The 24,885-nt window shown below is 37.5% G+C and overlaps 1 protein-coding gene across 3 annotated transcripts in view; it reads left to right on the plus strand.

The window, feature by feature from the left end:
* Positions 1 to 24,341, plus strand: part of PAN3 (PAN3 poly(A) specific ribonuclease subunit) — a 67,828-nt gene extending 43,487 nt beyond the window's left edge. For 2 of the 3 annotated variants that reach the window (XM_010005639.1, XM_010005638.1), the window contains exons 12-18: positions 8,274 to 8,439; positions 8,798 to 8,885; positions 14,062 to 14,201; positions 15,006 to 15,135; positions 17,771 to 17,835; positions 18,240 to 18,378; positions 21,393 to 24,339. In XM_010005639.1, the coding sequence (XP_010003941.1) occupies positions 8,274 to 8,439; positions 8,798 to 8,885; positions 14,062 to 14,201; positions 15,006 to 15,135; positions 17,771 to 17,835; positions 18,240 to 18,378; positions 21,393 to 21,533 (869 nt within the window). In that variant the 3' untranslated portion in view covers positions 21,534 to 24,339. Of the gene's footprint in view, positions 1 to 8,273; positions 8,440 to 8,797; positions 8,886 to 14,061; positions 14,202 to 15,005; positions 15,136 to 17,770; positions 17,836 to 18,239; positions 18,379 to 21,392 lie in introns of all 3 variants that reach the window. The other variant, XM_010005637.1, reaches the window with a different exon arrangement.
* The last annotated feature ends 544 nt before the right edge of the window (positions 24,342 to 24,885 follow it).

Raw genomic sequence — 24,885 nt, forward strand, 5'->3', positions numbered from 1 at the left:
TAGCACTGAGCTGGCCAGAATAAGTGAGGTTAGAACTTGGGTTCCACCATTGGTTTTGATGGTGATATCTCAGAGGAAACCCTAGTTTCACTTACCATATCCCATGGCAAGTCAAAGAATGCAATTAGAAGTTCAGTGAGCCTGATTTGAAACTGATTTGATAGGATAAACTTGGAACACCTACTGCAAGGTTAATGACTGTGATATACAGGACTAGACTTCTGAGTGTCTCCCACCCATGGTTTTAAATTTCCATATAAATCAATCCTTGTTATGTTTTTATACCTCTCTAGAATATTATAGAATAATGATATCTGTTCTAGATAAAATAGTAAGTTACAGTAAAATTATTGGAGACATACTGGAAAAGAATTAAGTTCTGCTCCTATGAAGGGCAGTCATGTCTCATGAATATATTCAAGTTTTTTTGGAGGAAGATACAGTAGGTAAGATCTTGGGTTTTCAATTAAGTCCATCAGAATCTCTCAAAGAAACTAAGTGACAATGAGGTAAAAGTGAAAATCCTCGTCTCAGATAAGAAAATGGTTAGCAGGCAAGAAACAGTAAGGGTGAACAGTTGATTTTCACAGTGAGAGATCACTGATGGAGTCTCACAAGAATATGTGCTAGGAGTCATATTTCTTAACACATTCACTTACTTGCTCTGAAAACAAGTAACAGTCTGTCAAAGTTTGCTGATGATACCAAATTATTTGGATTCTTAAAAACAAAGGCCAATTGTGATGGATTGCAGAAGGATCTTACAAGACTGGGACTCTAGGCAGTAATCTAGCAGGTGATATGATGTAAACTGGTGTGATTGAGGGAAAAATGTAACTAAATATAAAATGATGGCCTTGGTTATGAATGCTACCACTCAATAATAGACCTGGGGCTATAGTTAGGTAGATAAGGAAAATACTGTCCTCTTGCTGAATGGCAGTAAATAGGAAATGGATTGTTGCAGATAATTAAGGAAAGAGCAAACAATTAAATTAAAAATGTTGTATTCAAGATGTGAATGCATCACAGAGTCCTATTTGTAGTTGTGGTCCTCCTACATTTTGAAGGGTGTAGAAGACTGGCATAGAAGTTGAGAAGAGGTGACAGGGATGATCAAAAGCATGGAACAGCTGTATGAAGACCAGAAGAGTGGAGTAGTACTTTTCATGCTCTTAAAGCTGGATAGGAATATAATGGGATAAAAATTACTGGAATATAGGTGTTTGAAATCATCAGGGATAAAAGGAAATAAGTAAGCAACAATAGCTGGCTCCTTCCAGCCTCAAACTAGGGACTGACAAAGGTAACTAGACAGGTAGCAAATTCAAAACCTGTGTAAAGATAATTAAACCATGGAACTTTGTCACCAATTATTGTGGCCATTTGCCTGGGTTCAAGGAGAAAGTGAGATTTCTCATGGAAAAGAAATACTTGAGGACTGTTAACTACAAAAACACTGTCTCTAGCTCAGGAGCTCTCTAAGCTGCAAGTGATCAGAGGCCAGTAAACATTTGTTGATGTTCATATGCTCAGGTAGCTATTGCAAGCAGCAGTTCTGATTTGTGTGTGTGTCTTGGAAACTGGGTAGTGGACTATCCATTTTTTACCTACAACACTTCCTTTTATAGGCAGAGATGGTGTTGGAAACTGGAAATAAGACAGATTTTTGTTTAGGCAAAACAAAATATTGTTTAATTAAAATGAACTGTTGGGGCAGAATTTACAGGGATATGTAAGGAAGAGAACTCTCTCCTGCCTGTGGCACTTTTCATTACCTACTCTTCCAGTCTTAGATAAATTAGAAAAAAATCACCTGCAATTCCCCAGTTTTGCCAAATCTTTCTGCAAATCTTTGTTTTTGCCTTTTTTTCTTAACTGCCGCTTTCTAGTCTGGTCCTCAGTAGAAGGAGCAATTTGAGAGAGAAATAAGATTGCATACCTATAACTTGATTTCTCAGAATTGCCTGCCTTCACGGATCCTTTCTCCGTCCCCTCACAGAGTTTCTTGGCCGTCTGCCTGCCTAGAGGAGACTCCCAAGAGAAGCAGGGGAATGGATGGAAGTTGGGTACTCTACAGCATGAGGCCCAGATTAGTGCAGTTGCTTTTAAAGGTTTTAGGAGGCACAACACTGTGAACCTGATCAGTGAACTCAGAGAATCTGATTTCAGGTATGCAACCTTATTTATGTTGAACACTCCAGTTGGCTACATGAGACTTTGACACTTAAAATAGGAGGATTCTGGTTTACAAAGCTGTCTTGCATGTCAGTGTGGTCAGTCTTTTTTTTTTTTTTCTTGCTGTGCTGTTTACAGACACTGTAACAGAACTACTTTGAAAGAGATTTGGTGTGGGAAACTGAATAGTAGCTTTTATTTTTATACTGCAAACTGATGTCTTTGTTACTTTTGAATTCTATAGAATTTATTGCTTGTTTTCTTTATGCAATGAAACACCCTTTTTCTTCAGACGATAGAGTGCAATATCTGAGGTTGTCCTGTTGTGTTTTACTGAGGTTTCACAAGTTTTAAAATCAGGAGCCTGACTTAATTATTTCTTGGAGTACATTGACTTGAAAAGTTCCTTTTTGTTTGATTCTAATTCCTCACATTTCCTCAATATACTTTATTTCTCTCAAAATGTCTGAACATTCAATCTATCATTCTAGAACTTTTGTTTCCTTCCGCCATCCTGATACTTCTCAACTTCAGATTATAGTACATTAGTTCATTTATCTCTGCAGAAGTGATGTTCTCCTTAAACTAGCAAGTTAACCGAAAAGTACAGAAATGTGATTCTTAACAGTCCAATAATTAAATGGCAAACCACATTTGGAATGTATGTCTTTTAAACTAATGGCTAGAAAATCCTGGCAAATTATCAATAACTGTCCTCTGCTGCCAGTAAGGTTCTTTTCTTTGTCCAGATGATTTGTTGTAGTTGGCAGAGATAAGCATGCCTTTGATATATTCCTTGGGCTGTTTATTAAAAACATGCAGTGTAATTATACATTGGTGTACATGGTATTAATAGTAGTTTTCAAAAACAGATTCTGATTTTCAGCAACAAAATACTTTCTAATGAAGACAGCCAAGTTTTCTGGACCTTATTTTCCTTTGGGGACATTACTAGTAGTATGAAGTGCACAAAATGTATTTCATTGCTGCTATACATTTTATATCCCTAGTTGCTGAATGTTTTTTATAAAATACCTCTCCCATTGAAAAAGGAGCTAGTTGTGTACTTAGACTGTGATGAGGAGGAAGGATATATGAATATTGAAAGTCAACGTGATGTCAAGGACAAAATGTGAATCCTAAAACACCTTTGCCAAAAGCTGCGTCTTTTTCAAAGTAAATTCAAGTTTTCACTATCTCTATATTTTTTTCAAAAACATAGTGCTGCACTGGCAGTTCATAATGCTTCTGCATGTTGAAAACTGTGAAGCCCAGGTTTCTCTGGAGAAAGGGGAGAAGTGAAGGATTTTGCATTTATCTTACTTGTGGTACTTCAGCTCAGGAACGCTAAGCAAACACTGAACAATTCACAGTTCTCAATGCAAAAGACTCATTTACAGGCTTGAGGGGTTAAATTTAGTGTGTAGCTACATCTTCTATTTGGTTTCTGAGTTTTTTTCATGACTGTTGAGAACTGCTGTTAGCATGCTTTTTTGACAGTGTTCCTGATGATGTAAAACAGGTTCTACAGCTGGCTGTCCCAGCTCTTCCTTCCCACACTGGTACTATGCCTGATTTTATTCTTGCTCTGGGGAACTGAATTTCATTTCAATGATTTTTTTAAGAAACAAAAGAAATATACACACATCAGTGGAAGGGAGACACTTCTTGTTTGGTGGAGAATATCATGCCACAGAATTTAAAAATAAACTCAGTGTCAGCATTATTTATTTATTTTAACCCAGCAAGGGAAAGTAATGGATAACCTGTGTTTTTGGAATGGCTGTTCTGTAATTTTTCATCTTCTCCATTAGTATTGATGTTTTGCATCTCAACAATCAAAGTAATGGGAGAGTCTGCCCTCTGCAATATGTGAGAGGAACATAATCTGAAATTTTGCATGTTGTAGCTTTGGATTCAGTCTGTGCTGGGAAGCCTTTTTCAAATCAAACGTGAAGCCTCTGAAGTATCACTTCTTGGCATAAAGTAATTCTGATTGCTTTTGTAACATTGTTGTATATTCTTGCTACTATTTTCCTCCTCTGTTCAGTTCTTTTTGAAAAGTTTTCCAAAGCTGTTTGTGTTTTGCCTAAAGAATGAGCTTTTGGGTTTCATCTCCTTGGGACCTTGCTCAAGTGCCATATGTGGCAGGCTTGATGGGCCATCACAGGGCATATTTTATAGTCAGCATTGCAGCAAACTGAACTGCTTTTATCTTGTTTTGAACAGACAGATACGTAAAAGGACATTTCAAAGCTGATTCTTCTGCTGTCTTAGCTTGTACCTTTAGTGTGTGGGAACACAGGCTGCAGCCAATTGCTGAAAGCAGCAGCCTAGATTCAGTTGTAGCCTCAAGCCAGTCTTTCCAGTAGTAAAATGATGCTGTTGCTCACTTGAGTTTTTCTGTTTGAGAGGAAGGAGTTGTGTTGAACTCTGATCTTTCAGCTTTTCAGCTGAATATTCATAGGATCGTTAAGGTTGGAAGTGACCTTAAAGATCATCAAGTTCCAACCCCCCTGCCATGAGCAGGGAACCACTAGACCAGGTTGCACAAAACCTCATTCAACCTGGTCTTAAAAACCTCCAGGGATAGGGCATCAACAACTTCCATGGGCAACCCATTCCAGTTCCTCACCACGCTTATAGTGAAGAATTTCTTCCTAATATCTAACCTAAATCTCCCCTCTCTGTTTAAAACCATTTCCTCTTGTCCTATCACTACCTTCTCTGATGAAAAGCCCCTCCCCAGCTTTCCTGTAGCCCCTTCAGGTACTGGAAGATGCTATAAGGTCTCCCTGGAGCCTTCTCTTCTCTAGGCTGAACAGCCCAAACTCTCTCAGCCTGTCTTCATAGCAGAGATGCTCCAGGGCTTTGATCATCTCGGTGGTCCTTCTCTGGACCCTCCCCAACAGGTCTTTCCTGTGCTGGGGGCCCCAGAACTGTGCATAGTATTCCAGCTGGGATCTGACCAGAGCAGAGTAGAGGGGCAGAATCACCTCCAGGCCCTGCTGGCCACACTTCTTTTGATGCAGTTGCTCTCTGGGCTCCAGCACACACTGGTGGCTCATGTCGAGCTTCTCATCAACTACCACCCCCAAGTCCTTCTCCTCAGGACTGCTCTCCAGCCATTCTTCCCCCAGCCTGTATTTGTGCCTGGGGTTGTGCCAACCCAGGTACAGGGCCCTGCACTTGGCCTGGTTGAACTTCATCAGGTTGGCACTGACTCACCTCTCCAGCCTGTCAAGGTCCCTCTGGATGGCCTCCCTTCCCTCTTGGGTGTCAACCACACCACACAGCTTGGTATCATCAGCAGATTTGCTGAGGATACACTCAATCCCACTGTCCATGTCTCCAACAAAGATGTTGAACAGCACTGGTCCCAGTACTGACCCCTGAGGGACACCACTCATTACCTGCCTCCATTTGGACATTGAGCCATTGACCACAGCTCTCAGGGTGGGGCCATCCAGCCAATCTCTTATCTACTGAGTGCTCCACCTGTCAAATCCATGCCTTGTCAGTTTGGAGACCAGGATGTCACGTGGGACAGTGTCAAACACCTTGCACAGATCCATGTAGATGACATCAGTTGCTCTGCCACCATCCACCATCTCTGTAGCCTTGTTGTAGAAGGCCACCAGATTGCTCATGACTTGCCCTTAGTGAAGCCATGTTGGCTGTCACCAATCACCTCTTCATTTTCCATGTGCCTTAGCAGACTTTCCAAGGGGATCTGCTCCATGATCTTGCCAGGCACAGAGGTGAGACTGACAAGTAGGTCCCTAGGTCTTCTTTTCTCCCCTTTTTAAAAATAGGGGCTATGTTTCCTTTTTTCCAATCAGCAGGACCCTCACTAGACTGCCATAACCTTTCAAATATGATAGACAGATGCTTAGCAATTTCATCTGCCAGCTCTCTCAGGACCTGTGGGTGAATCCCATCAGGTCCCGTAGATTTATGCACTTTCAGTTTCCTTAGATGGCCGTGAACCTGCTCTGCTCCTACAGTGTGGGGTAATTAATTCTCCCAGTCCCTGCTTTCACCTGCTGTGGCCTTTGTGTTGAGACTGGAGCACCTGCCAGAGAAGACTGAAGCAAAGAAGTCATTGAGGACCTCAGCCTTCTCAATATCCTGTGTTGCTTCCTTGCCCCTTTCCTTCAGGAGAGGGCCTACACTCTCCTTGGTTGTCCTTTTCTTACTGTTCTTAATGTCCCTGGCAAGATTTAATTCTACCAGGGATTTGTCTTTCCTAACCCTATCCCTAGCTGCTCTTGGTTACTTTGCTTTATCTGGAAATTAAATGGCAAATCTTGTTGGTTTTTAAGTTGCACGCAGAAAAATATTCCACAAGTTTTGGCTTTTCTCTCTTTTTGGGATATTATAGCAACATTTTTATTCTGGAAATACTTATTTCGTACTGACACTTACAGTGTCCGTACACATTCCTATTAAGCATATGTTACACATGTTGCTGTTTACCAAATATAAAGTATATTATATCAGCAAGTAGGAACTAGAGAAAGCCTCAGCTAACAAAGGGGGTTTAGACAGATAACTATAAACTAATAGAAGAGGATATACAGATGATATCTTGTGTATTGTAATTTTTGTCGTGCTGAAGAAGAGAGAATCATGAGGAGAAAGGTTTGCTATGTGACACTTGTTGGTGTGCTGGTTTGTGGGAAGTGATTTGCATAATGATTCATCAGAAGGCCAGAAAAAACAAAGAACATCTCATTATATTCAGCTTTCAGTAGACATGCCAGGCTTACTGCTATTTAAAGGAGTCAGTGGCCTAGTCTTTGTAATCTAAACCAAAGTACATTAAACCTGAAAAAGTAACTAAATTTCAAAAGCAAAAAAACCCTGAAAGATGAAATCTAGAAACATTCCCAGCCCATCACTCCCAAATCAGTAAAATTTCTAATTAAAAGTTTTGGTGTAATCTTTTTCACTTTTGCTCTCTCGGATGTGTTTGTGTGTACACACACACGCATGCTTATTTTGACCAAGTGCATAGATGTTAATGTGGTCCTCTAGGGAGAGTGGGATTAAAAAAACCCACGAACTGAAGCAAAATCCAGGAAACTAATGGTTGAAGGAGGGAGTGCAATAAGTTTATGACGGAGCTGGATGCTTTTACTGAATGATTTTACTGAATACCAAAGATATTACTTGTCTCAAAATTTAGCAAAATCAATACTGAAGTATCCTCAAGAAATGCTTCTTATATTTTGTAACATTGAGATGTTACAAAACTCTGGATATATTTACATCTCTTCAGCTTTGTGCCATGCAAAGATAGCAACTTCTTTGTATTACATGTATCTTAGGAGAAATAGCATCAGTTATCTGTATCTTTCCTTTTTAATCTCTGGCTCAGTATTACTCAGAAGCAGTTTGCAATGTAGAATTTTGATGTGTATTTGCAAAGAATTAGCTTTACTTATGAAAGGAGGACTAAAAATCCATTTAGTAGGGGAGCAATGAATTGGTTTTGTACGGCCCACTGGGCAGGGGTCATGCAGTGGTGGCTTGTCAGTGAGCTGGGTCACAGCACAACATACATGAAGCTTTGTTCAGTGATGTTTAGCCACCAAACCTTGTCTGATTCGTTCATGTAATTTTAAACTAGCTTATGTTGTTTTATCAGGTGATAGGAAAAGTTTAATTTGTAAGCCCTCATACAATAAAGGAGGTAAAATGGGATCTGTTGCAGCTGGTACAGGCTCATTGTTTCACATTGCTGGCAATTTCACTTCTGAAGTGCTTATGCATTTTGCTGTACCACCCATCTTCAGTGATTTGTAATGAGTTCTCTCTTTGCAGTGATTATTCATCCTAAATTTTAAAACGTGACAGTGAAAATAATACCTAATGAATTCTCAGCATTTAAAAATGTGGCATCCTTCCAAAAAAACCCAACAATCCAAACAAACCAAACCCAACCAATTAAGACCATAACAGATAAGTTTTTTGAGGACTGTTAAGAGTTGAATTAAATGACTATGTGAATCAATTCTATAATTCAAAATGTACTAAATTGAGTTTTATGTGGTAGCCTTTTTTTGATGCTTACAACGTTTTGTTTCTAGGTCAGCATGATGGACCTCTACCACGGCAGCATGCTGGATTACTTCCAGAGTCTTTGATATGGGCATATATTGTGCAGCTCAGCTCTGCCTTACGGACCATTCATACAGCAGGACTGGCGTGCCGAGTCATGGATCCAACCAAGATTCTAGTAACAGGCAAAACAAGGTAATGAAAAGTGATCATTCTCACTGTCATCTCTGTTCATGGTCGCTGCTGACACTGCACCTGTTACAGTGACAGCAGAGTGCAACTAGAAAGTTATATTTAAACACATTTCAGGAAGACTTCTGCATTATTCTCAAAATACTGATCAGGTCTGTACTGACAATTTAGAAATGTGTTGATTGATTTGTTAACTGAAGATAGTCTGTTGCATTTTATCAAACATTAAAATTAGTATTTTCTGCTTTACATTCATTTGCTAAGTGATTTTTTTGGTAATATCAAAGCATTCAATGAATGATAGAGGAGAAATCGATTAACCAACCAAATGTAATGACACTATTTTTTCTTACTCCTAAAGGTTACGAGTTAATTGTGTTGGAATCTTTGATGTTTTAACATTTGACAACAGTCAAAACAATCCACTGGCACTAATGGCTCAGTTTCAGGTAAGACAACAGCACCATGGTTAGGCTGGTGACTTGGCACAGGCACTAGTGTGATTCCTTCTGGAAGACGAGTACTCTAATTAAGCTGTAGTCCAGTATATCTATCTCTAAATAACTTTTTTTATTACTAATTTAATCTTGGTTCTGCCATACATTATTCTAATTTGCTTGTAATTTATAAATGTGAATGTTCATTGTGCTATCTTTTGCTTCTAAAGTTTCAACAAATCCATCAACAGGATGAACTATTAGTATTTAACACACAAGTTAGAAATTGCTGGAAATAGCCATACATTATTCTAATTTGCTTGTAATTTATAAATGTGAATGTTCATTGTGCTATCTTTTGCTTCTAAAGTTTCAACAAATCCATCAACAGGATGAACTATTAGTATTTAACACACAAGTTAGAAATTGCTGGAAATATGAATTTCTAAAGGAAGGAAAAGAAAAAACTTAAATTTAGTGTTAAAGATCAACAAGTAATGGTTCAATAATAGCTTTTGATCTGTTTTTAAAAAAATGTTAATAGAAATAACTAACTGTTGAATACCTGTCCACAGATGAGTAAGATATATTCTAAATAACTGCACTTAAGACTTTTTCTCACTCCTGAAAGGTTCTACTGTATCTTTTGTTTTAGGCTCCTAGTTTTTTGATGCTCTCCTGGTGTCCTCTGAAGTGTGGACTCTAAATAATTCCTGCATTAAGAAGAATCACTTTATACTTAAAAAATCCTGTTCCGTAGATATTTGGAGCATCACCCAGTACAGGAGTGCCTTCTTTTCCTAACTACGCCTCAGGATAAAGTACATAGCTTCAGTAGTTGCCATGTACCCTGTCCATCCTGGGAGTGAAAACTGTAGCAGGGACTTGGATTTAATTTATTTTCATGAACTGAGTTTAATTCACTCTGAGAAAACTGATCATTCGTAGTCTTCCAGTAATAAATGAAATTTTTGAGCTTTGGCCAGACAGAAACTAGCTTATTGGAGACCATGTCCTAGAACATGGCAACTTTTTTTTAATGATACTTGAGTACATCAAAGCCGTTTTCATTGTATTTTGAGTACATCAAAGATTTCCCCCTCTGCCCAGCTACATATCAGTGAGCTTTTGGTAATAATTTACTGGAAAACAGCTGAGAGAAGATAGGAAAACATGCAAGTTAGGGATTCCGTTCCTAAAAATGTAATTAATTTTTGTTTAAAATCTAGATCCTTCATTTTTATTTTTTTTTTAATTGCAGCTGGGAAAGAGATCCCCCTGAGAGATTATGGTGTTCAAGTAATTTTAAAGCAATACTTTTAATTTACTTGGAGGTACAAATCGAAAAATACTTGCAGGCACATGGATCTGTCAAGAACATTTACGACCATAGTAGGCCAGCTCTTGGCAAATAACTTGCGTGATAGTGCCTGGTTTTGTTTAGGGGGGATGTTTTTGCATGTTTTTTACATTACTAATATCCAGGTTGTTCAGATATCATGGCATTTTTAAGCATGTCATTTGGAAGGTCTAAATGGGAGTAGCAAAAATTGTTTTGCTTTTTTTTGTCACTTCCTCTAGAAAAGCTAGGCTGTCACTATCCATTTTATTCTTTCAGAGATTCTGAACTAAGTTAATTCCTTGAAATTCAGGAGTCATTTATCATCCTCTACCTCTGTTTGCCCTAGCCAGATAAAAATACAAAATAACAGCTGCTGCTTGTCCTTTTTCCTCTCGATCCATGACACAGTTCCTGAATTCCTCTGGGAGTCCTGTGACTTAAAAATGTAGGTTATCTCTTGGTTTACTGCCCAGCTAATATGCATTTCCTTGTTGCTGTCTTCAGTGGAGGAAGGTATTTTTGCTAGTATCTGTCACTCTGACTATTTCCCGTTGTTAATATAGATAGGAAAGCATTTGGCCAGAACAGTGAGGGGCTATGTAAAAGGAATGCAATTGTTCCTTACAATCTGTGTTAAACACATTAATTTATATGAGTCAAATAAAGGCAATGATAAGGGAAACTAAAAAGAAATAAATGAAACATGAATGGCCACTTGCATTAAAAACAAGGTGTTAAACCTGTATAAATGCTAGCACATCACTTCCCACACCCCAATCCTTAAGTTCTGTACCAGTCAATTACAAGATACAGGTGGGAAACCTAAAAATGGTAATGTAGGAAACAGTAGAAAGCTTTAATAAATATTTCTTTATTTGAAATAAAAGGTGAGTCCTTTCCATACAAAATGGAGAGAAAACACAAGTTTTATTGACTTAATGAGGGCTATAAGGTTACCTTTGCTCCAAGTAAATATTTTTAATTTAGCAAACCAAAATAACTTTCATATACACCTCCCCAAATTTAAAAAAACTAGCTGCTGAAGTATTAACATTGACTTCAAAAAAATAAAGAATAAAACTTGGAGGAACTTGAAGGGACTTCTAAGTACAATTTAAGAACTTAAAAGGATAAGCAAATCCACAGAATTGTAGACTGGGTGAGCTGGTATTGATCCAAGCAAAGCAGTGAAACAGGATAAACAAAGTAATGTCAGTTTCAAAGAATTTAAGGAAAACATGTCTTTTAAAAAATAAGATTTATTTGACTAGCTTACATGTCTGGCTGATAAACCCAACTGTATAAAATGGTGAGATATCTCCAGGGCATTTGGCATAACAGTACATACCTTTTTAATGTTAAAAAAAAAATATGCAGAAGGGAAAAAAGGTGCCTATTCAATTAACTTTTAAATTGTTCACTGACATATTAAAATTGATTTTATAGCAGGGAGACATTAATGAAGAGGGCTGTTTCTGAATTTATCTCCTAGGGGCTGGTTCTTAGTCTAAAGCTATTTAATATATCTATCAATGAACTAGTGATGGTGATAAAATCTTGGCTAGCAAAGCTTTCAGGAGGTAAAAAGACAGGTTGGTACAGGTTACAGTTATGAATTGAATTGCTAGTTAAATGGCAAGGCTGCGAGAGGAAGACAGCATTTTATTTTGGTGTTCCTTCTCAAAGGAGGTCTGGTAGTTCTTATGTGCCTCCTTTAAACGTTCTCTGCCTAAAAGCAGGAAGAGCTGAATCTGTTGATGTTTTCAGAGGGGTTGTTAGGGCTTAATAGCCATATGTGGGTTGCTTCCTTACAGAACGGATAGTGTAATACACTTTCTGGGATGTTGTATATTCTGTCTTGCATGGACAGAGCTGGTCAGTGGATGATAGTTTTGTCCCTTCTAAAATAGGTACCTGGCTTCCATAAATTCTGATCTTGATGGGTCCCTTCCAACTTGAGATATTCTAGGATTTCTGTATCACACAGGAAAATTACTGCCTTTGTGCACTTGTAAAACTTCAAGCATTGGGCATCATAATGACATTTTCTTTCAGGGATTCAGCTCTCAGTAAATGAGACAGCTCCAGAGATCAGTTCAGCTTGCTCAAAATCGGAATAGTCTTGTAGAATTACAAAAATCTTCAGTTAAGAGTCTCATCAATTTAATTGCTTTTCAGTACTATAGTGGTGTCCTCTGTGGCTCAAATGGACTACTTGGTAGTGGAAGCAAGTGGATTCCCACTTGGGATCCAAACATGATTTGTTGCTCTGGTTAATTTCTGTTTACCAAGGTGTAAGGGAATGCTGATTGATACTCAGGAACTCCTGGTTCCTTCAGAAATTAAATCTAGTAAATGCCAGTTCCATGTCCTTCTCCATCATTTGTCCTTATTTCTGTCTCATTTTCCACATCCCATTTCTGTCTTAGCTACAAGACAACCAGGCTTTTTAACATGTGCCATGTTTGCGTATCCATGTTTAAATTGTGCTGCTTGATATGTGCATACTTGGTATGGAAACAGTGGGGATGTTGAGAGACTTGGAAATGTTTTCTTTACTCTGTCCCTCAACATCTGGGAGATGTGACTGCAAGGAAAGCTCTGACCAGCTACTGCACCCAGAAGCAGCAAACATGGTTATGCTCTGCATGGAGGGGCTGTGATGTGTTCACGATCGCAGCAGTTTTCTAAAGCTGCCAAACCCTAAATGGAAATTTTAATGTTGCTGTGCTACAAAAATGTTCAGCCTTTCTTACAGGAAGAACAGAAGGTGTATTCCTTGTATGGCTGTGTTCTCTGCTAAACAGTATAGCCTTATCCCAGACTGTGGAGCTGAGGTTCTTGGTAGTTAGTAGTGTTCACTTTTTTACTTTTGCAAAAATATCTTGGTCAGAAAAATACTAAATTTGTATTTCTAACTGACTCTTAAATTCATTTTGAGGCAGGCAACCAGCACAGAAAGCTGCAAGTGTTTCATGTTTGCCCAAGTTATGTGCAGCTGAAAGCTTCCCATGGAAAGAATCAGGAAGCTTTTGCTATGAATGTCATTAGGTTCCTGTTTTCAGGCATGAACTTTAAAATCTGTTGTAGCTTTTCAAAGTATTTTCTGGTGGCTGTCTATTAAAATGGGCAGAATTTTTTGTTGTGGCAAAAGCAGCCTGCATGCAGTGTTCCTCTTTTAAGAGCAGTTCTACTTTTAAGGAAAGCCTTTTAGTAAAGCCTAGGATTTCTTCATAAAATGTGACGCTGCTCAATTTATGAGCCATATAGGCCTGTTCCTGTCTTATTTCAGGCAGTTTATATCTTTTCACACTGGCTATCAAAGGTGAAAATCTTTGAGCTCTTTGTTAAAACAGAAGCATCATTTGCTGGAACCTGGCATGGATGCCAGTGTGAGAAGTTACGAGTTCCGCAAATGCTGATACTGTTCTAACAAATAGTCCTTGATAGGTATTTCTGCATCTCCTATCGAGAAGACTTGCCCTATTTGGCACCATCTCCTTGACTCATCAGGAGTGAGCAGGTAGGTCGTTAGGAGAACCTTCTGGTCATTACGCAAGAGTTATCTCTTCTAATTTCCTTAAGCCTAAACATAGGTAGATTTTAAGCATTCCAAGATAAATATATTACTTAAAAATTGCTAGGTATTAGGACAGATTTTCTCCTGTGTATTTTGACTACTGCAACTTGAATAGTCATATTGAGCTGTGATTTGGATAACAATTATTTTAGTTGCTCAAATTCTTCTAAGGTTATTGAAGAACTGTCTGTCTTTCAGCACCATTTAGTACCATAGGTAATGCTAATGTATACTAAGAATTGTATCTGTTTTGTTTTCCCTGTTAGCAAGCAGATCTGATCTCCCTGGGGAAAGTTGTGTTGGCTTTGGCTTGCAATTCTTTATCAGGAATTCAGAGAGAGAATTTGCAGAAAGCAATGGAACTGGTGACAATCAACTATTCCTCTGATCTGAAGAATCTGATTTTGTAAGTTTGCTTAATCTTTTAAAAGAAAATTACTACTTTTTGAAACATAAAAATTAGTCACATTAAATTTTTATATGCAAGTAAAAGTTTACTGACGTAAATACTGTAATTGAGTTGTCTGCACAGTCAATGCATCATTAAACATAATTCAAGATTTGTTTGTATAATATGTATTTTCATGGTGTATCCAATAAAATGTCCTTTCTTTATTAAGTGCTGTTAAAGCTCATAATAAGAATTAGGAGCTTGAACAGAATCAGCATTTTAAATTGTTTTCAATCCTGGGTGTATTTGCCTAGTATTTACCATAGCAATATGCTAGTCTTATCTTACAGTTCAGAAGGTGTTGAGAAATAGGCATGTTGCCTTTTTGACCAAAGGGCTAAGTGCTAGTTTTGCTTGGCTGCATATGGTTTTGTGTTGTTCTTTAGTATAGTCAGCCTTTCTCCTCTTGCAACCTAGGAGGAAAAAGTAGAAATCTATTCCCTCCCTCATTTGAAAAACAATTGCATGGCAATCTGAATCTGTCTCTTTTTGAGTATGTTCTTACTGTTGAGTGGGTGAACTATGCAGTTCCATGAAAGTACACTCCAGTCTTGTATGCATCATGGATTGAGTGGGTACATGTAACTTAACACACACATTTTCTCTCTTAGTACTGTTTTAAAGAAATGCTGCAATTGTCAACTTCGTGTACGAAAAGAGACACCAGGGTCAAATAATTCTAAAATCATACTAGGATGATCTCTCTGGTAGATGCACATGTTAAAGTAATCTTTTTTGGGAATGGGGATATTTTGGCAGGTATTTGCTGACTGACCAAAACAGGCTTCGCAGTGTAAATGATATCATGCCTATGATTGGTGCACGATTCTATACTCAGTTGGATGCTGCTCAGATGCGAAATGATGTAATAGAGGAAGACCTTGCAAAGGTAAAGCGTTTAGTACTTCCTACAGGAAGATGTATAGTCAGTATTTCTACAGCTGTACTTTAAGAGGTTTTATACTGGGCTTTTTTGTTTGTTTAGCAATCTAAGTAATCTGCCTTCAAACTTGAGCAGTCTGAGCTCAAGGTATTGAAAGTCAAAAAACTCCAAGAACCACTAGTTTGAAGTTCTTACCTGGGCTTTAACTGAAGTAATATCTTCCTGTCTAACCAGCACTCTTGGGGAATAGACGTTCTACATAGAATGGTTAAAAAGCAGCATTCTGAGTAAGGCCATGCATGTCACACACACTATATTGTGTAGTTGATGCTCGAGATTACAGAGCAAGAAACGTTGCTTTTAAATTCTTGGATAGATTTGGATTACAGCGTCCCTTTACTTATATGTTTTCCTTTTCAAATGAATGCTGGAGTTAAAGGCTGTCGTCCTCAGCTTCTCTGAAGTGTGCACCCATTGCCGTGGGGGTGTGGTTAGTCTATCAAGTTCAGTCGAGGTATCAAGCACTAGTTACTAAGGAAATATGTACTTTGTTCCATGTTAGTGTGTATTTAATTGTCTGCTCATCAGAAACTACTGACCACAAGATTTTCTAGCAACACTGAGAAGCAAAGAGCTGTAGAAGAGCAAGGTAGTATCTTCTTTGGATGCAGAGATGGCTGTTGCCCATTCTATCAGTCAACCCCTACTCATGCTCTGAAGATGCTTAAGATAATTTCTTGTTAAAGTGCCCAATATGCCTGCACAAGTTTGAGCAGGTGGACCTTTTCCCATAATAAAGATGAAGATTGCCCTGTAATCAATATTTAGCAGTCTGCATCTTCAGTCAGGTGGTTTGCAGCAGTTGCTTATCGCTGGCTGGTGAGCAGAGCCACTACAAATCCAAGCTGTTGTGTAGCCCCTACTTTGGTAACAGTTGTTAACCTGGCAGTGATAAATAAGTTGTTAATTAGCGATCATACTGTAACTTGTTTGTACTACCACATCCTTTGTACCATCAGAGCTACAGCGCGCCTTAAGTCTGGCTTGATACCCTCTTGTCATTATTGCCACAAAGCAGATGCTCTGGGGAGCGTATTAGGATAAGACTAGCATGTATGGTATTTTTCCTTGTATCCTCTAAGCCTGCAGTAATCTGTAGCTTAGGGGCTTCTGATGCTGGAAGTAGGTTGTATGTAGCTTTTTCTTGAAACCATCAATATTTTGTTACTCTTGTAATGCTCACTGTTCACACAGCCATGACTCCCTTATGCTATCCCTTTCCTTCCTTATCTTAATATTCCTATCATCTATATGTCACAGTATTCAAAGCCTCAGTTTTTCAAGTCTTCTAATCCTCTCTGTAGAGCTCCCCATCTTACAGTCTACCAAGCCTGCAGAGAGGCCACCTGGAGATTTAGTGCCAGTGTTACTGCTCACTGAGACTCTGAAAGGCAGTGGTATTCACACAGATGAGGCTTTTGTGGTTTTGGCCACATACAAAAAAATTATTTGGAGGTTATGTAGACCTCTGCTAGCTGGAACAGGTAAGTCTTCCCTGTTAGTTTTGAAGTGTAGCTACAGTTGTGACACAAGCTATTGTGCTCTGTGTTTTCTAGACTGGTAATAGAATTCTTGACCAACCCATAGGTTGTCTGAGGTCAAGCTGTTATTACCTTGTTCTACTCTATTTACCCAGCTGTGCACAGTAATCTACTCCAGACTGAATTCATTTGAAATCAATATGATCATGAGATGCAGCTTAGCATGGATAATGTTGGAGAGCTGGGCCATTGGAGGATATGAATAATATCAGGAGAGAATCTTTTTCATGCCAGCTTTGAGCAGGTTTTACTTATATTATTACACTGTAGTTTAATCTTAAGATAGGATGTAACTCTTTTTACTGTATCCTAAGTGAGATGAAGTTGATTTTTCAATTGCATGTATTCTAAGCATCTGTAATTCTAATCTTCTGTCTTTTGTGTGAGCATGTTCTCATTGCTTCATCTCTGTTGTTGATGGACTTGGAATATGCTGCTCTGACTTGAATTCTAACTTTTTTGGAAAAACTTGTTTCAGAGTTATATTTGGAATATATAGTAATTTGAATGTTAGTCTGATATTATTGCTAAATATTTACTTAATGGCCTACAAAGCATTTCTGAAAAACAAATCTGGTAAATTATGTTCCTTCTCGTCTTTGCCTGAAATAAGGTGATGTACTCTATACTTGTACAGGTCTTTCTAACTGTGTGTGTGTGTATATATATATATATATATATATATATAAACTCTCTTCTTGTTTAACTTACTATATTTTAGCATACCTGTAAGTATAGGTTGCCAAGAGACTAGACTTATGTTTCCACAAAGAAATTGCCTGATCTAGTTTCAGCTGGGGAAGCAAGGTGTCTTTAACTGGTAAATCTGTACATTATAATTTGAATATGAGGTGTTAAAATGATTATTGGCCTACCAATACACAATATAATGCACTAATATTTTTGTGAAAAAATATCCTCTTCTTAGATTAAAAAATCTACTGTAATTAATATTGCCAGTGTAATCAATAATGTATCTTTTGCAAATAAGTGTCTTAATTTGTTTCATAAACTTTAATATCCTCTTTCCTGTTTTCTAGGAGGTGCAAAATGGAAGGTTGTTTAGGCTTCTAGCAAAATTGGGAACAATCAATGAGAGGCCAGAGTAAGAAATACTTGTTTTCATGGTGTAGAGCATGCAAAATCCAGTTTGCAATGCAAGCTTTCTTCTGTTGTAAATTTAAGCTAAACATTTCCCCATAAATGCCCCAAAGAAAGGAGTGTTTAAGAAGCCTTGATAAAAATAAGATAAGCAACTTAAACTAAAATTTTAATAAAGGAGAAGGCTTTCAGTTAAGTGTGCCAAAGATACTTCATTTTTTTTAGCATGGTTTCTCTTAGCAGACTCTTTTGTGTGACTGTAGTTTTGGAGGAAATCTGTAGCTTGCTTTAACTGTAGCAAACTGTGTAGAGTAGATATACCCAGTTTAGATTGAAGCTGTGTATATCTGTGGGTTTTGATTTTTCTTAACTTTCTGATCTTTAACATGAGCCTTTGTTTAACACCAGGTTTCAGAAAGACCCAACGTGGTCAGAAACTGGAGACAGGTATTTACTAAAGCTCTTTCGAGATCACCTTTTCCATCAGGTGACAGAAGCGGGTACTCCTTGGATTGACCTCAGTCACATTATCTCATGTCTTAACAAGGTACACTGTACTTGGGTTAGCTTTTAAAAATCTGTTTGGGTTAACTTTGCTTGACATAATATTCCACTTCAAAGTTAATTCTGTTGATTTAACTCATGGTTATTTTGCCCCTGTTTTGGATGAAAACAATGTATTCACTAAGCTAATATTTGAACGTTTATGGATATTTTAAATAAACTTAGTCCATTAATATTAAAACTTGAGATTCAGTAATATAGCATGAGATACAGTATTAACTTCATCTAGAATGCATCAAATACTGTGGATAAGCAATGCTGGTCCCTTTATGCTACTCTGGTCTCTCAACACAGCATAAAGGATCCGTGAAAGCCCTTTAACTGGGGGAGTTTTTTGTTGATACAGTTATGATGGGATGGTTGTAAGGCAAGAGGATCCATTCCTAAACTGTGAGAAGCAGAGCAGGAGATAGGATGGCACATCTGGAGGGAAACTGCAGTAGAAATTTGGGAAAAATCCTTACCATATAGGACAGTACTGGAAGATATTTGTGACTTAAAATGTTAAGGCCACTTCTGATAACTTCCCTAGCCTCTCTAGCCCTATGTTTTCCAAGTTTGGTTTAACAAAGCTGTTGGCAGTTTTTCAAGAGCTGTACCACTAGCAAAATTCTAGCTGAGCACTCTCATGTTTCATAGCAGGAAACACGTGAGAGACAACGGTATCTTCAGTAGCTGTAGAACTTGTCTTGCTCCATAAATTAAAAAAAGTACATGAGCTGATTTATTTTTTTATTGGCAGATCAGCTTTCAATTTATTTTACATTGTTTCACCAAAGTTCAGTGATTCATAGGAGACTTAGATGCTGCCTTTTTTTTTTTTTTCTTTTGTAGCTGCTCGGTCATTCCACTCACTCCATAACAAATGGTGATGCAGACACTGACAGTATATAGTTTCAGTGGCTAGTCTTTTCTAGGATTAGGATAGCAAACTTCCTCTTCCAGAAAAAATTGAATGTATTCAGTTCCTTTGACATGTAATGACTGACTTAACAATAGTTAAATCTTTTTAAATTGTCAAGGCTTTTAATCTCCTATTAGACCACTGCTGTGCATTTCTTTAACCTTTTTATCTTTCTGGTTGGTGTCTGTAATCACTTCAAAAAGGACATTAAAGGGATTGAGGCTAAATCAAAAAGAAAGCATGTTGATATTCAAATAGGCAGTGAAATGCCATCATGATTTGAAAGCAGTGACCTGTACAGTACTGTAGCAAGAGGGGACAGTCCTGAATTCATAGGTCAGGTAAGAGATGGTGTCAAAGAATGCCTTGTTCTATAAATGTTCATGGCTTACCTTTTTAAACAGAGGCTCTTGTCTTTCTGTGGTTGTGGGCTCACCACACAAAAAATGTAAGGCTTACAGACTGCCACTTTGGAAATACACTCCAAAAAACACTTCTGAAACTGAAGTTTGCAACAGTAGAAGGGACTATTTGGGCTTTCCAGCTACACTCCAAAAGCATTCCTTTTGAATGAAAATCACTCTGTTATTTAAAAAAACCTTTTTTTCAACATGGCGTTTAGGGGATCTTTTCAACTGAGATACTAATTCATGCCTCCACAGGAGGAAAGAAAGCCATGAATATTGATGTTTCTAGTTAGCTGTGTGGCTTTCTTAATACAGATCTTCCATATCCTAAACTCACTAAGGTAATTTGCTCATTTCTTGAATGATTCTAATGGGAACAGTAGACAGTATTTCACAAATACCTTCATAGTAATAATATTTTGGAATGGATGTTGGAAAAGAGAGCTGTTCTTATCCTACTCTACAAGAATTAAAAGTTAATTGGCTTGCTTTTTTACTTCTGAAGCTATTCACAAAGCTGGAACTTTGAATTTGGAAGGTTCCAGTTTTGTGGGTTATGTTCAGAATGTTATTTTAGAGGACAAATGCAAGAAATTTCTAACTTGTGTAGATCCAAACAACAGCCAGTGGAACAGTGACAAATTTAATTATTCTTCTCCTATTCAGTACAACATTATAATAGATTTATTTAATCTGTGGGGGTTGTATTTCCAAAGATAATCTCAATAGTGTCATATCCCACTTGTTGCTGCCCCACCTTCTGTATAAGAACAAGAAAGCTTGTAGTATAAAGGATTTTGAAATATCAATATGTCTGCTAAAAGAGGGCTACAAAAGTGTTGCATTATGGGAGAGTCTGACAGTTCCCCATTGATGAACAATTCTTGCAAAGTAAGGATAATGTAAGATAAGAGTGTTGGAAAGGACTTCATGTAAAGTAGAATATTCATCTCTTCCAAATTAGAATTTAGTGGTACATCTCTAAGATACATAGTATAACATACAGGTTTTAAATATTGAATTTGAGAAGTCAGAACAAAACATGAAGACAAATGTGGAATTCACTTTAGTCTTTAACCCCAAATTACCTATTTGCTTATGGATTTGCTTAGGTAGGTTTTTTTCTTTTTTTCTTTTTCCTCCTAAGAGTAAGGGATTAAGTGTGCCATACAGTTTAGGAACTAGTTTGTTTACAGTACTCCCAGAAACAGGTTTGGGTTTGTACTAGTTTTCAGATTACCCGGGGCTGGTCTATCCATTATTTCATTGCAGAGTGTGCAAGAAGTAATTTACCTATTCTGTGTGGAGACTTGTGGATCTTCTGTGCAAATGTAATGTCAAATGTGGTTTTGTTCATCAGGGGCGATGCAGAACTTTTGCTAGGCTTTCCCCACAGGGGAAGATAGCATTGCAGGATTATGAGCTTTATGGAAAGGGAAGAAAAACAATGGTAACCTAGTCCAAAGGTCTGGAATGTCCATCAGGTTAAGACCAAAATGTCTCGGATTTTTTTGGCAAGTACGTTGTTGTGGTGCAGTTCAAATCTGCTAACACCACAGAAAGGAAGGATCTGAATCGCCCCACGACAACGCACTTGCCAAGAAATTGATTGCTTTTGTTATTGGGGAAATGTTTTGCCATTTCTTTCACACTTCTTTTATTTTATCTTTTGCATTCTTGTTACAGTTAGATGCTGGTGTGCCAGAAAAAATAAGCCTCATTTCCAGAGATGAGAAGAGTGTACTTGTGGTAACTTACAGCGATTTAAAACGCTGCTTTGAAAATACTTTTCAAGAACTGATTGCAGCCGCAAATGGTCAGTTGTAGTATTTGCTGAAAGCATGCAGGACATTGCTGAGGAACTTAAACGATAGCAAATTGCACTACAGCTGAATTGTTGTTGTCATCTCATTTCACATTTGGGAAACAAACAGGAGATGAGCAAAGCTGCTTGCACTTCAGTCAGGTACACTGTTACTTGAAGGGAAGAATGTTTCACTTATCCTAGAGCTAAGGCTGCCATTGGAGGCTTTATCTGTGAAGAATTTATTTTAGATTAAGGAACACATCAGGTGCATGATGTTCCTGCTTTTATTTTTTCCACTTGTATATGCACTAATTTTAATTTTTTTTTAGACTTTTCTGATCTCTGAAGTTTTGCCACATTGTATACTTAAGGGAAACTCTTTGCAAGGACATTTCTGGGATACGTTTTTGTCACTGAGGAAATAGCAAAATTTATCCATTTTTTTATATTATTTGCACCCAGAATAGCATAAAGGACCAGGTAAATAATTTAACAAAATTGTGTTCTCTTAATGACCGTTTAGTTCGTAACCTCTGTAAAAGTGTGTTGTATGCAAGCTCTGTATGCCACCCACTGTTAGCTCAAAGAAACGTGAGAAGAAGAAACTTTTTTTAAACCAGTCAAGTGAAGTATGGATGAATTGACAAAAAAAGAAAGTCCCCTGTCATTCGATTTAAACTTTGTCTAAGCGAAGTGATGAAAATAGCATAATGGGAAACATCTGGAAGTTAAGGAGCACATCAAACTTGCTCTAAACACAACCAGCGCCTTTTAAAAACTGTTTGTATGTTTTCCTGCTAGTCAGAAGCATTTACATTTATGCAATTTTTTTAATAGATTTTTTTTTTAAAGAAATTGTTTAAATGCCTGAAGTTTCAGGAGTGTATTACTTTAGGTTATTTACAGTATAATTTTTGTATAAAGTTCTGTTCTTTGAACCACAGCTTTATTATGGTACGCTACACTGGATACAGATACAAAGACACTGTTAAAAGAAGATAAACTAAACACAGCAGTTGTCTGGCATCAAGAGCTTTTCAAGTTTTACAGCCTGAATCTGGAGGGATAATGATCTGCTGTGCCTTTGCAGTCACTGCTTAGCCCAAAGTAATATTACTTTTGATAATACTCAACACATGAATATTCCTGAAGTAATTCAGTCTCAAAAGTGGAATTTTCCTCCTCAATTACCTTTCTAATATTTGGACATGCAGTTGTCTCCAAACTTGGGTATTTATGGGATTTCTAGTTAAACACCTACACTTTGATACTGAAGACTGCCAAATATGTAGGAATTTCCTTTCTTAAAGCAGTAGTGAAGACTGTATCTATCCTTTCCCAGCACTGAATGTTTTAATAGCACTGGGTGCTCACCATGAAGAAAATGTGGAAACTCAAAAGGTCAGGACAGACTCTAAGCACTTGCAACTGATGTTACTGACATCAATTTTAATAATTCTCGATATTTGTAGTTTTCAGAGAAGTTTTTAATATTTCTCTGTCCACTTTTTTAAGCTTTAAAATTATTCTCCGCCTTGAGACTTGCATCAAGAAAAAAAGCAACTCTCTTCACATCGAAAGCTTTGAAGACTAGGGGCATGCTTTACACATTTTAGAAAATGTGGTTGAATCCACATTAGGTAGCATCAGTTGTTGAGTTTAAAAATCGATTATTGTTGCATTTGATCAAATGAATTTTAAAAGGAACATAATGTTTAATATTCAAACTACAACAGTTGCCAGAATGTTCTTTTTAATATAAAAGAACAGGAACTTTGAAAAGTGAACATGCAAAACAGTCTTTTATCATTAGCTCATGTATTTGAGGAAGAGCAGCTGTCTTTTATATGTTTTTTGACAAATCATATTGTAATTCTTTTGTACAAAAAAGAAGTACTTGTATTCTAGAAGAAATATGAAATGCTTAATTTATAAGCGGGCTGAGGTTTTTTCCAGTATTGTTTTCTTTGAAAATGAAAGGGGATCATCTGTTCAGTTGTGGGGTTTGGGAACCTTTGAAAATTTAATTTGTGGACCAATATTTTGTGAAAGTGTAAGGCAGGGGTAAAATAGGGCTTGAATTCTCATCCTTTTTAGACCAGCACACCACCCTCTGCAAGACATGTCTAAATTGCAAACCTGTGTGTATTTGCATAATGTCAGTTTGCTTCAGCCCCTAATAACCTCAGGACTTGGTTTAAAAATAAAAAGGTAGACAGCTAATAAGTTTTCGTACATAATGTCAGCCAGAAAATATTTGGTGTCAGGTAATACATATTAAAAAAAAGTTGAGCTTTGTTTTCTATTTATTTTCTTTGGTCCATATTTGGGAATGATTTGAACAGTCTGAAGTTCAGCTTGGGTGTTTTTTGGGGGAGAGCCCTTCTACCCCATTTTAATTCCATTTAGAAGGTTGTCCTAACGTTGTAGTTTGAACCATTCATAGGAAGAACTGTGTATCTGTGTTTAAAAAGAAGAGCCACCAGGATGTGCCCTCCCAGATGGGAAATTTCGCTCTGACCTTCCTATTTTTTACAGCTAAAAGCACAGAAGGGACAACCTTTGAAATCATCTGATGTTGGTCATTTTGATTTTTGTACCTGTTTTAAATTCTGTTGCTGTATTTACTATATTGTGAATATTTTGTTGAGGGTACCTATGTATTTTTTATTTGCCCTTTTTTTCAGTAATTCAGGTGTCAACTGCTTCCCCTAAAAAGCACCAGTATGTTAAGTTCTAATGTCATGATCCCAATATGTGTTACTCATCTTTAATCCTGTTTTCATTCTTCATGTGTACAGCAGTATTTTTAATAAAGAATACCAGAAATAACGTGGCCTTATTTTGACAATATGAAGTTCTGAAGTTGGAAGTGAAGCTTTTCAACTTGGGTGCTGGAATTGTTTCATTCTCTCATTTCTTTTGCATTTGCTCTGGCCACAATGCAGTGTTGAAACAATTGTGAGTCACAAAGTGTGTTTAGTGTTTGTCACTTAGAGTATATCAGATGTCCTGAAACTTACAAATGTTGTTGACTAGAATCATACACATTTCCTTGACTCCCAAGTCAAGTCCCATCTGCTTCTGTTGGATCAGGTCTGCTTTACTAGACAAGACTTAATTTTGAAACTTCTGTTAAAGTGCCCTTACTTGCATGTTTTTGAGCTTTTCTGCCCAATAACAAAGTATTAATTTATCTGAGAACTGCATGTGGACTTGTGCCAGCTTCCTTTCCCAGATTTTTTTTCCCTGTATTGCTGAACAGCAAAGGTGAGATGATTTACTGGTGGGGTAAAAATCTCCTAAACTTCTTAGGTACACTGAGTCTAGAGGATGTAAATCACAGAGGGAGCCATACCAGTGCCCATCACT

Source organism: Chaetura pelagica, unplaced genomic scaffold (genome assembly GCF_000747805.2).
Source record: "Chaetura pelagica isolate M959 unplaced genomic scaffold, ChaPel_1.0 scaffold269, whole genome shotgun sequence".
Classification (NCBI taxonomy): Eukaryota; Metazoa; Chordata; class Aves; order Apodiformes; family Apodidae; genus Chaetura; species Chaetura pelagica.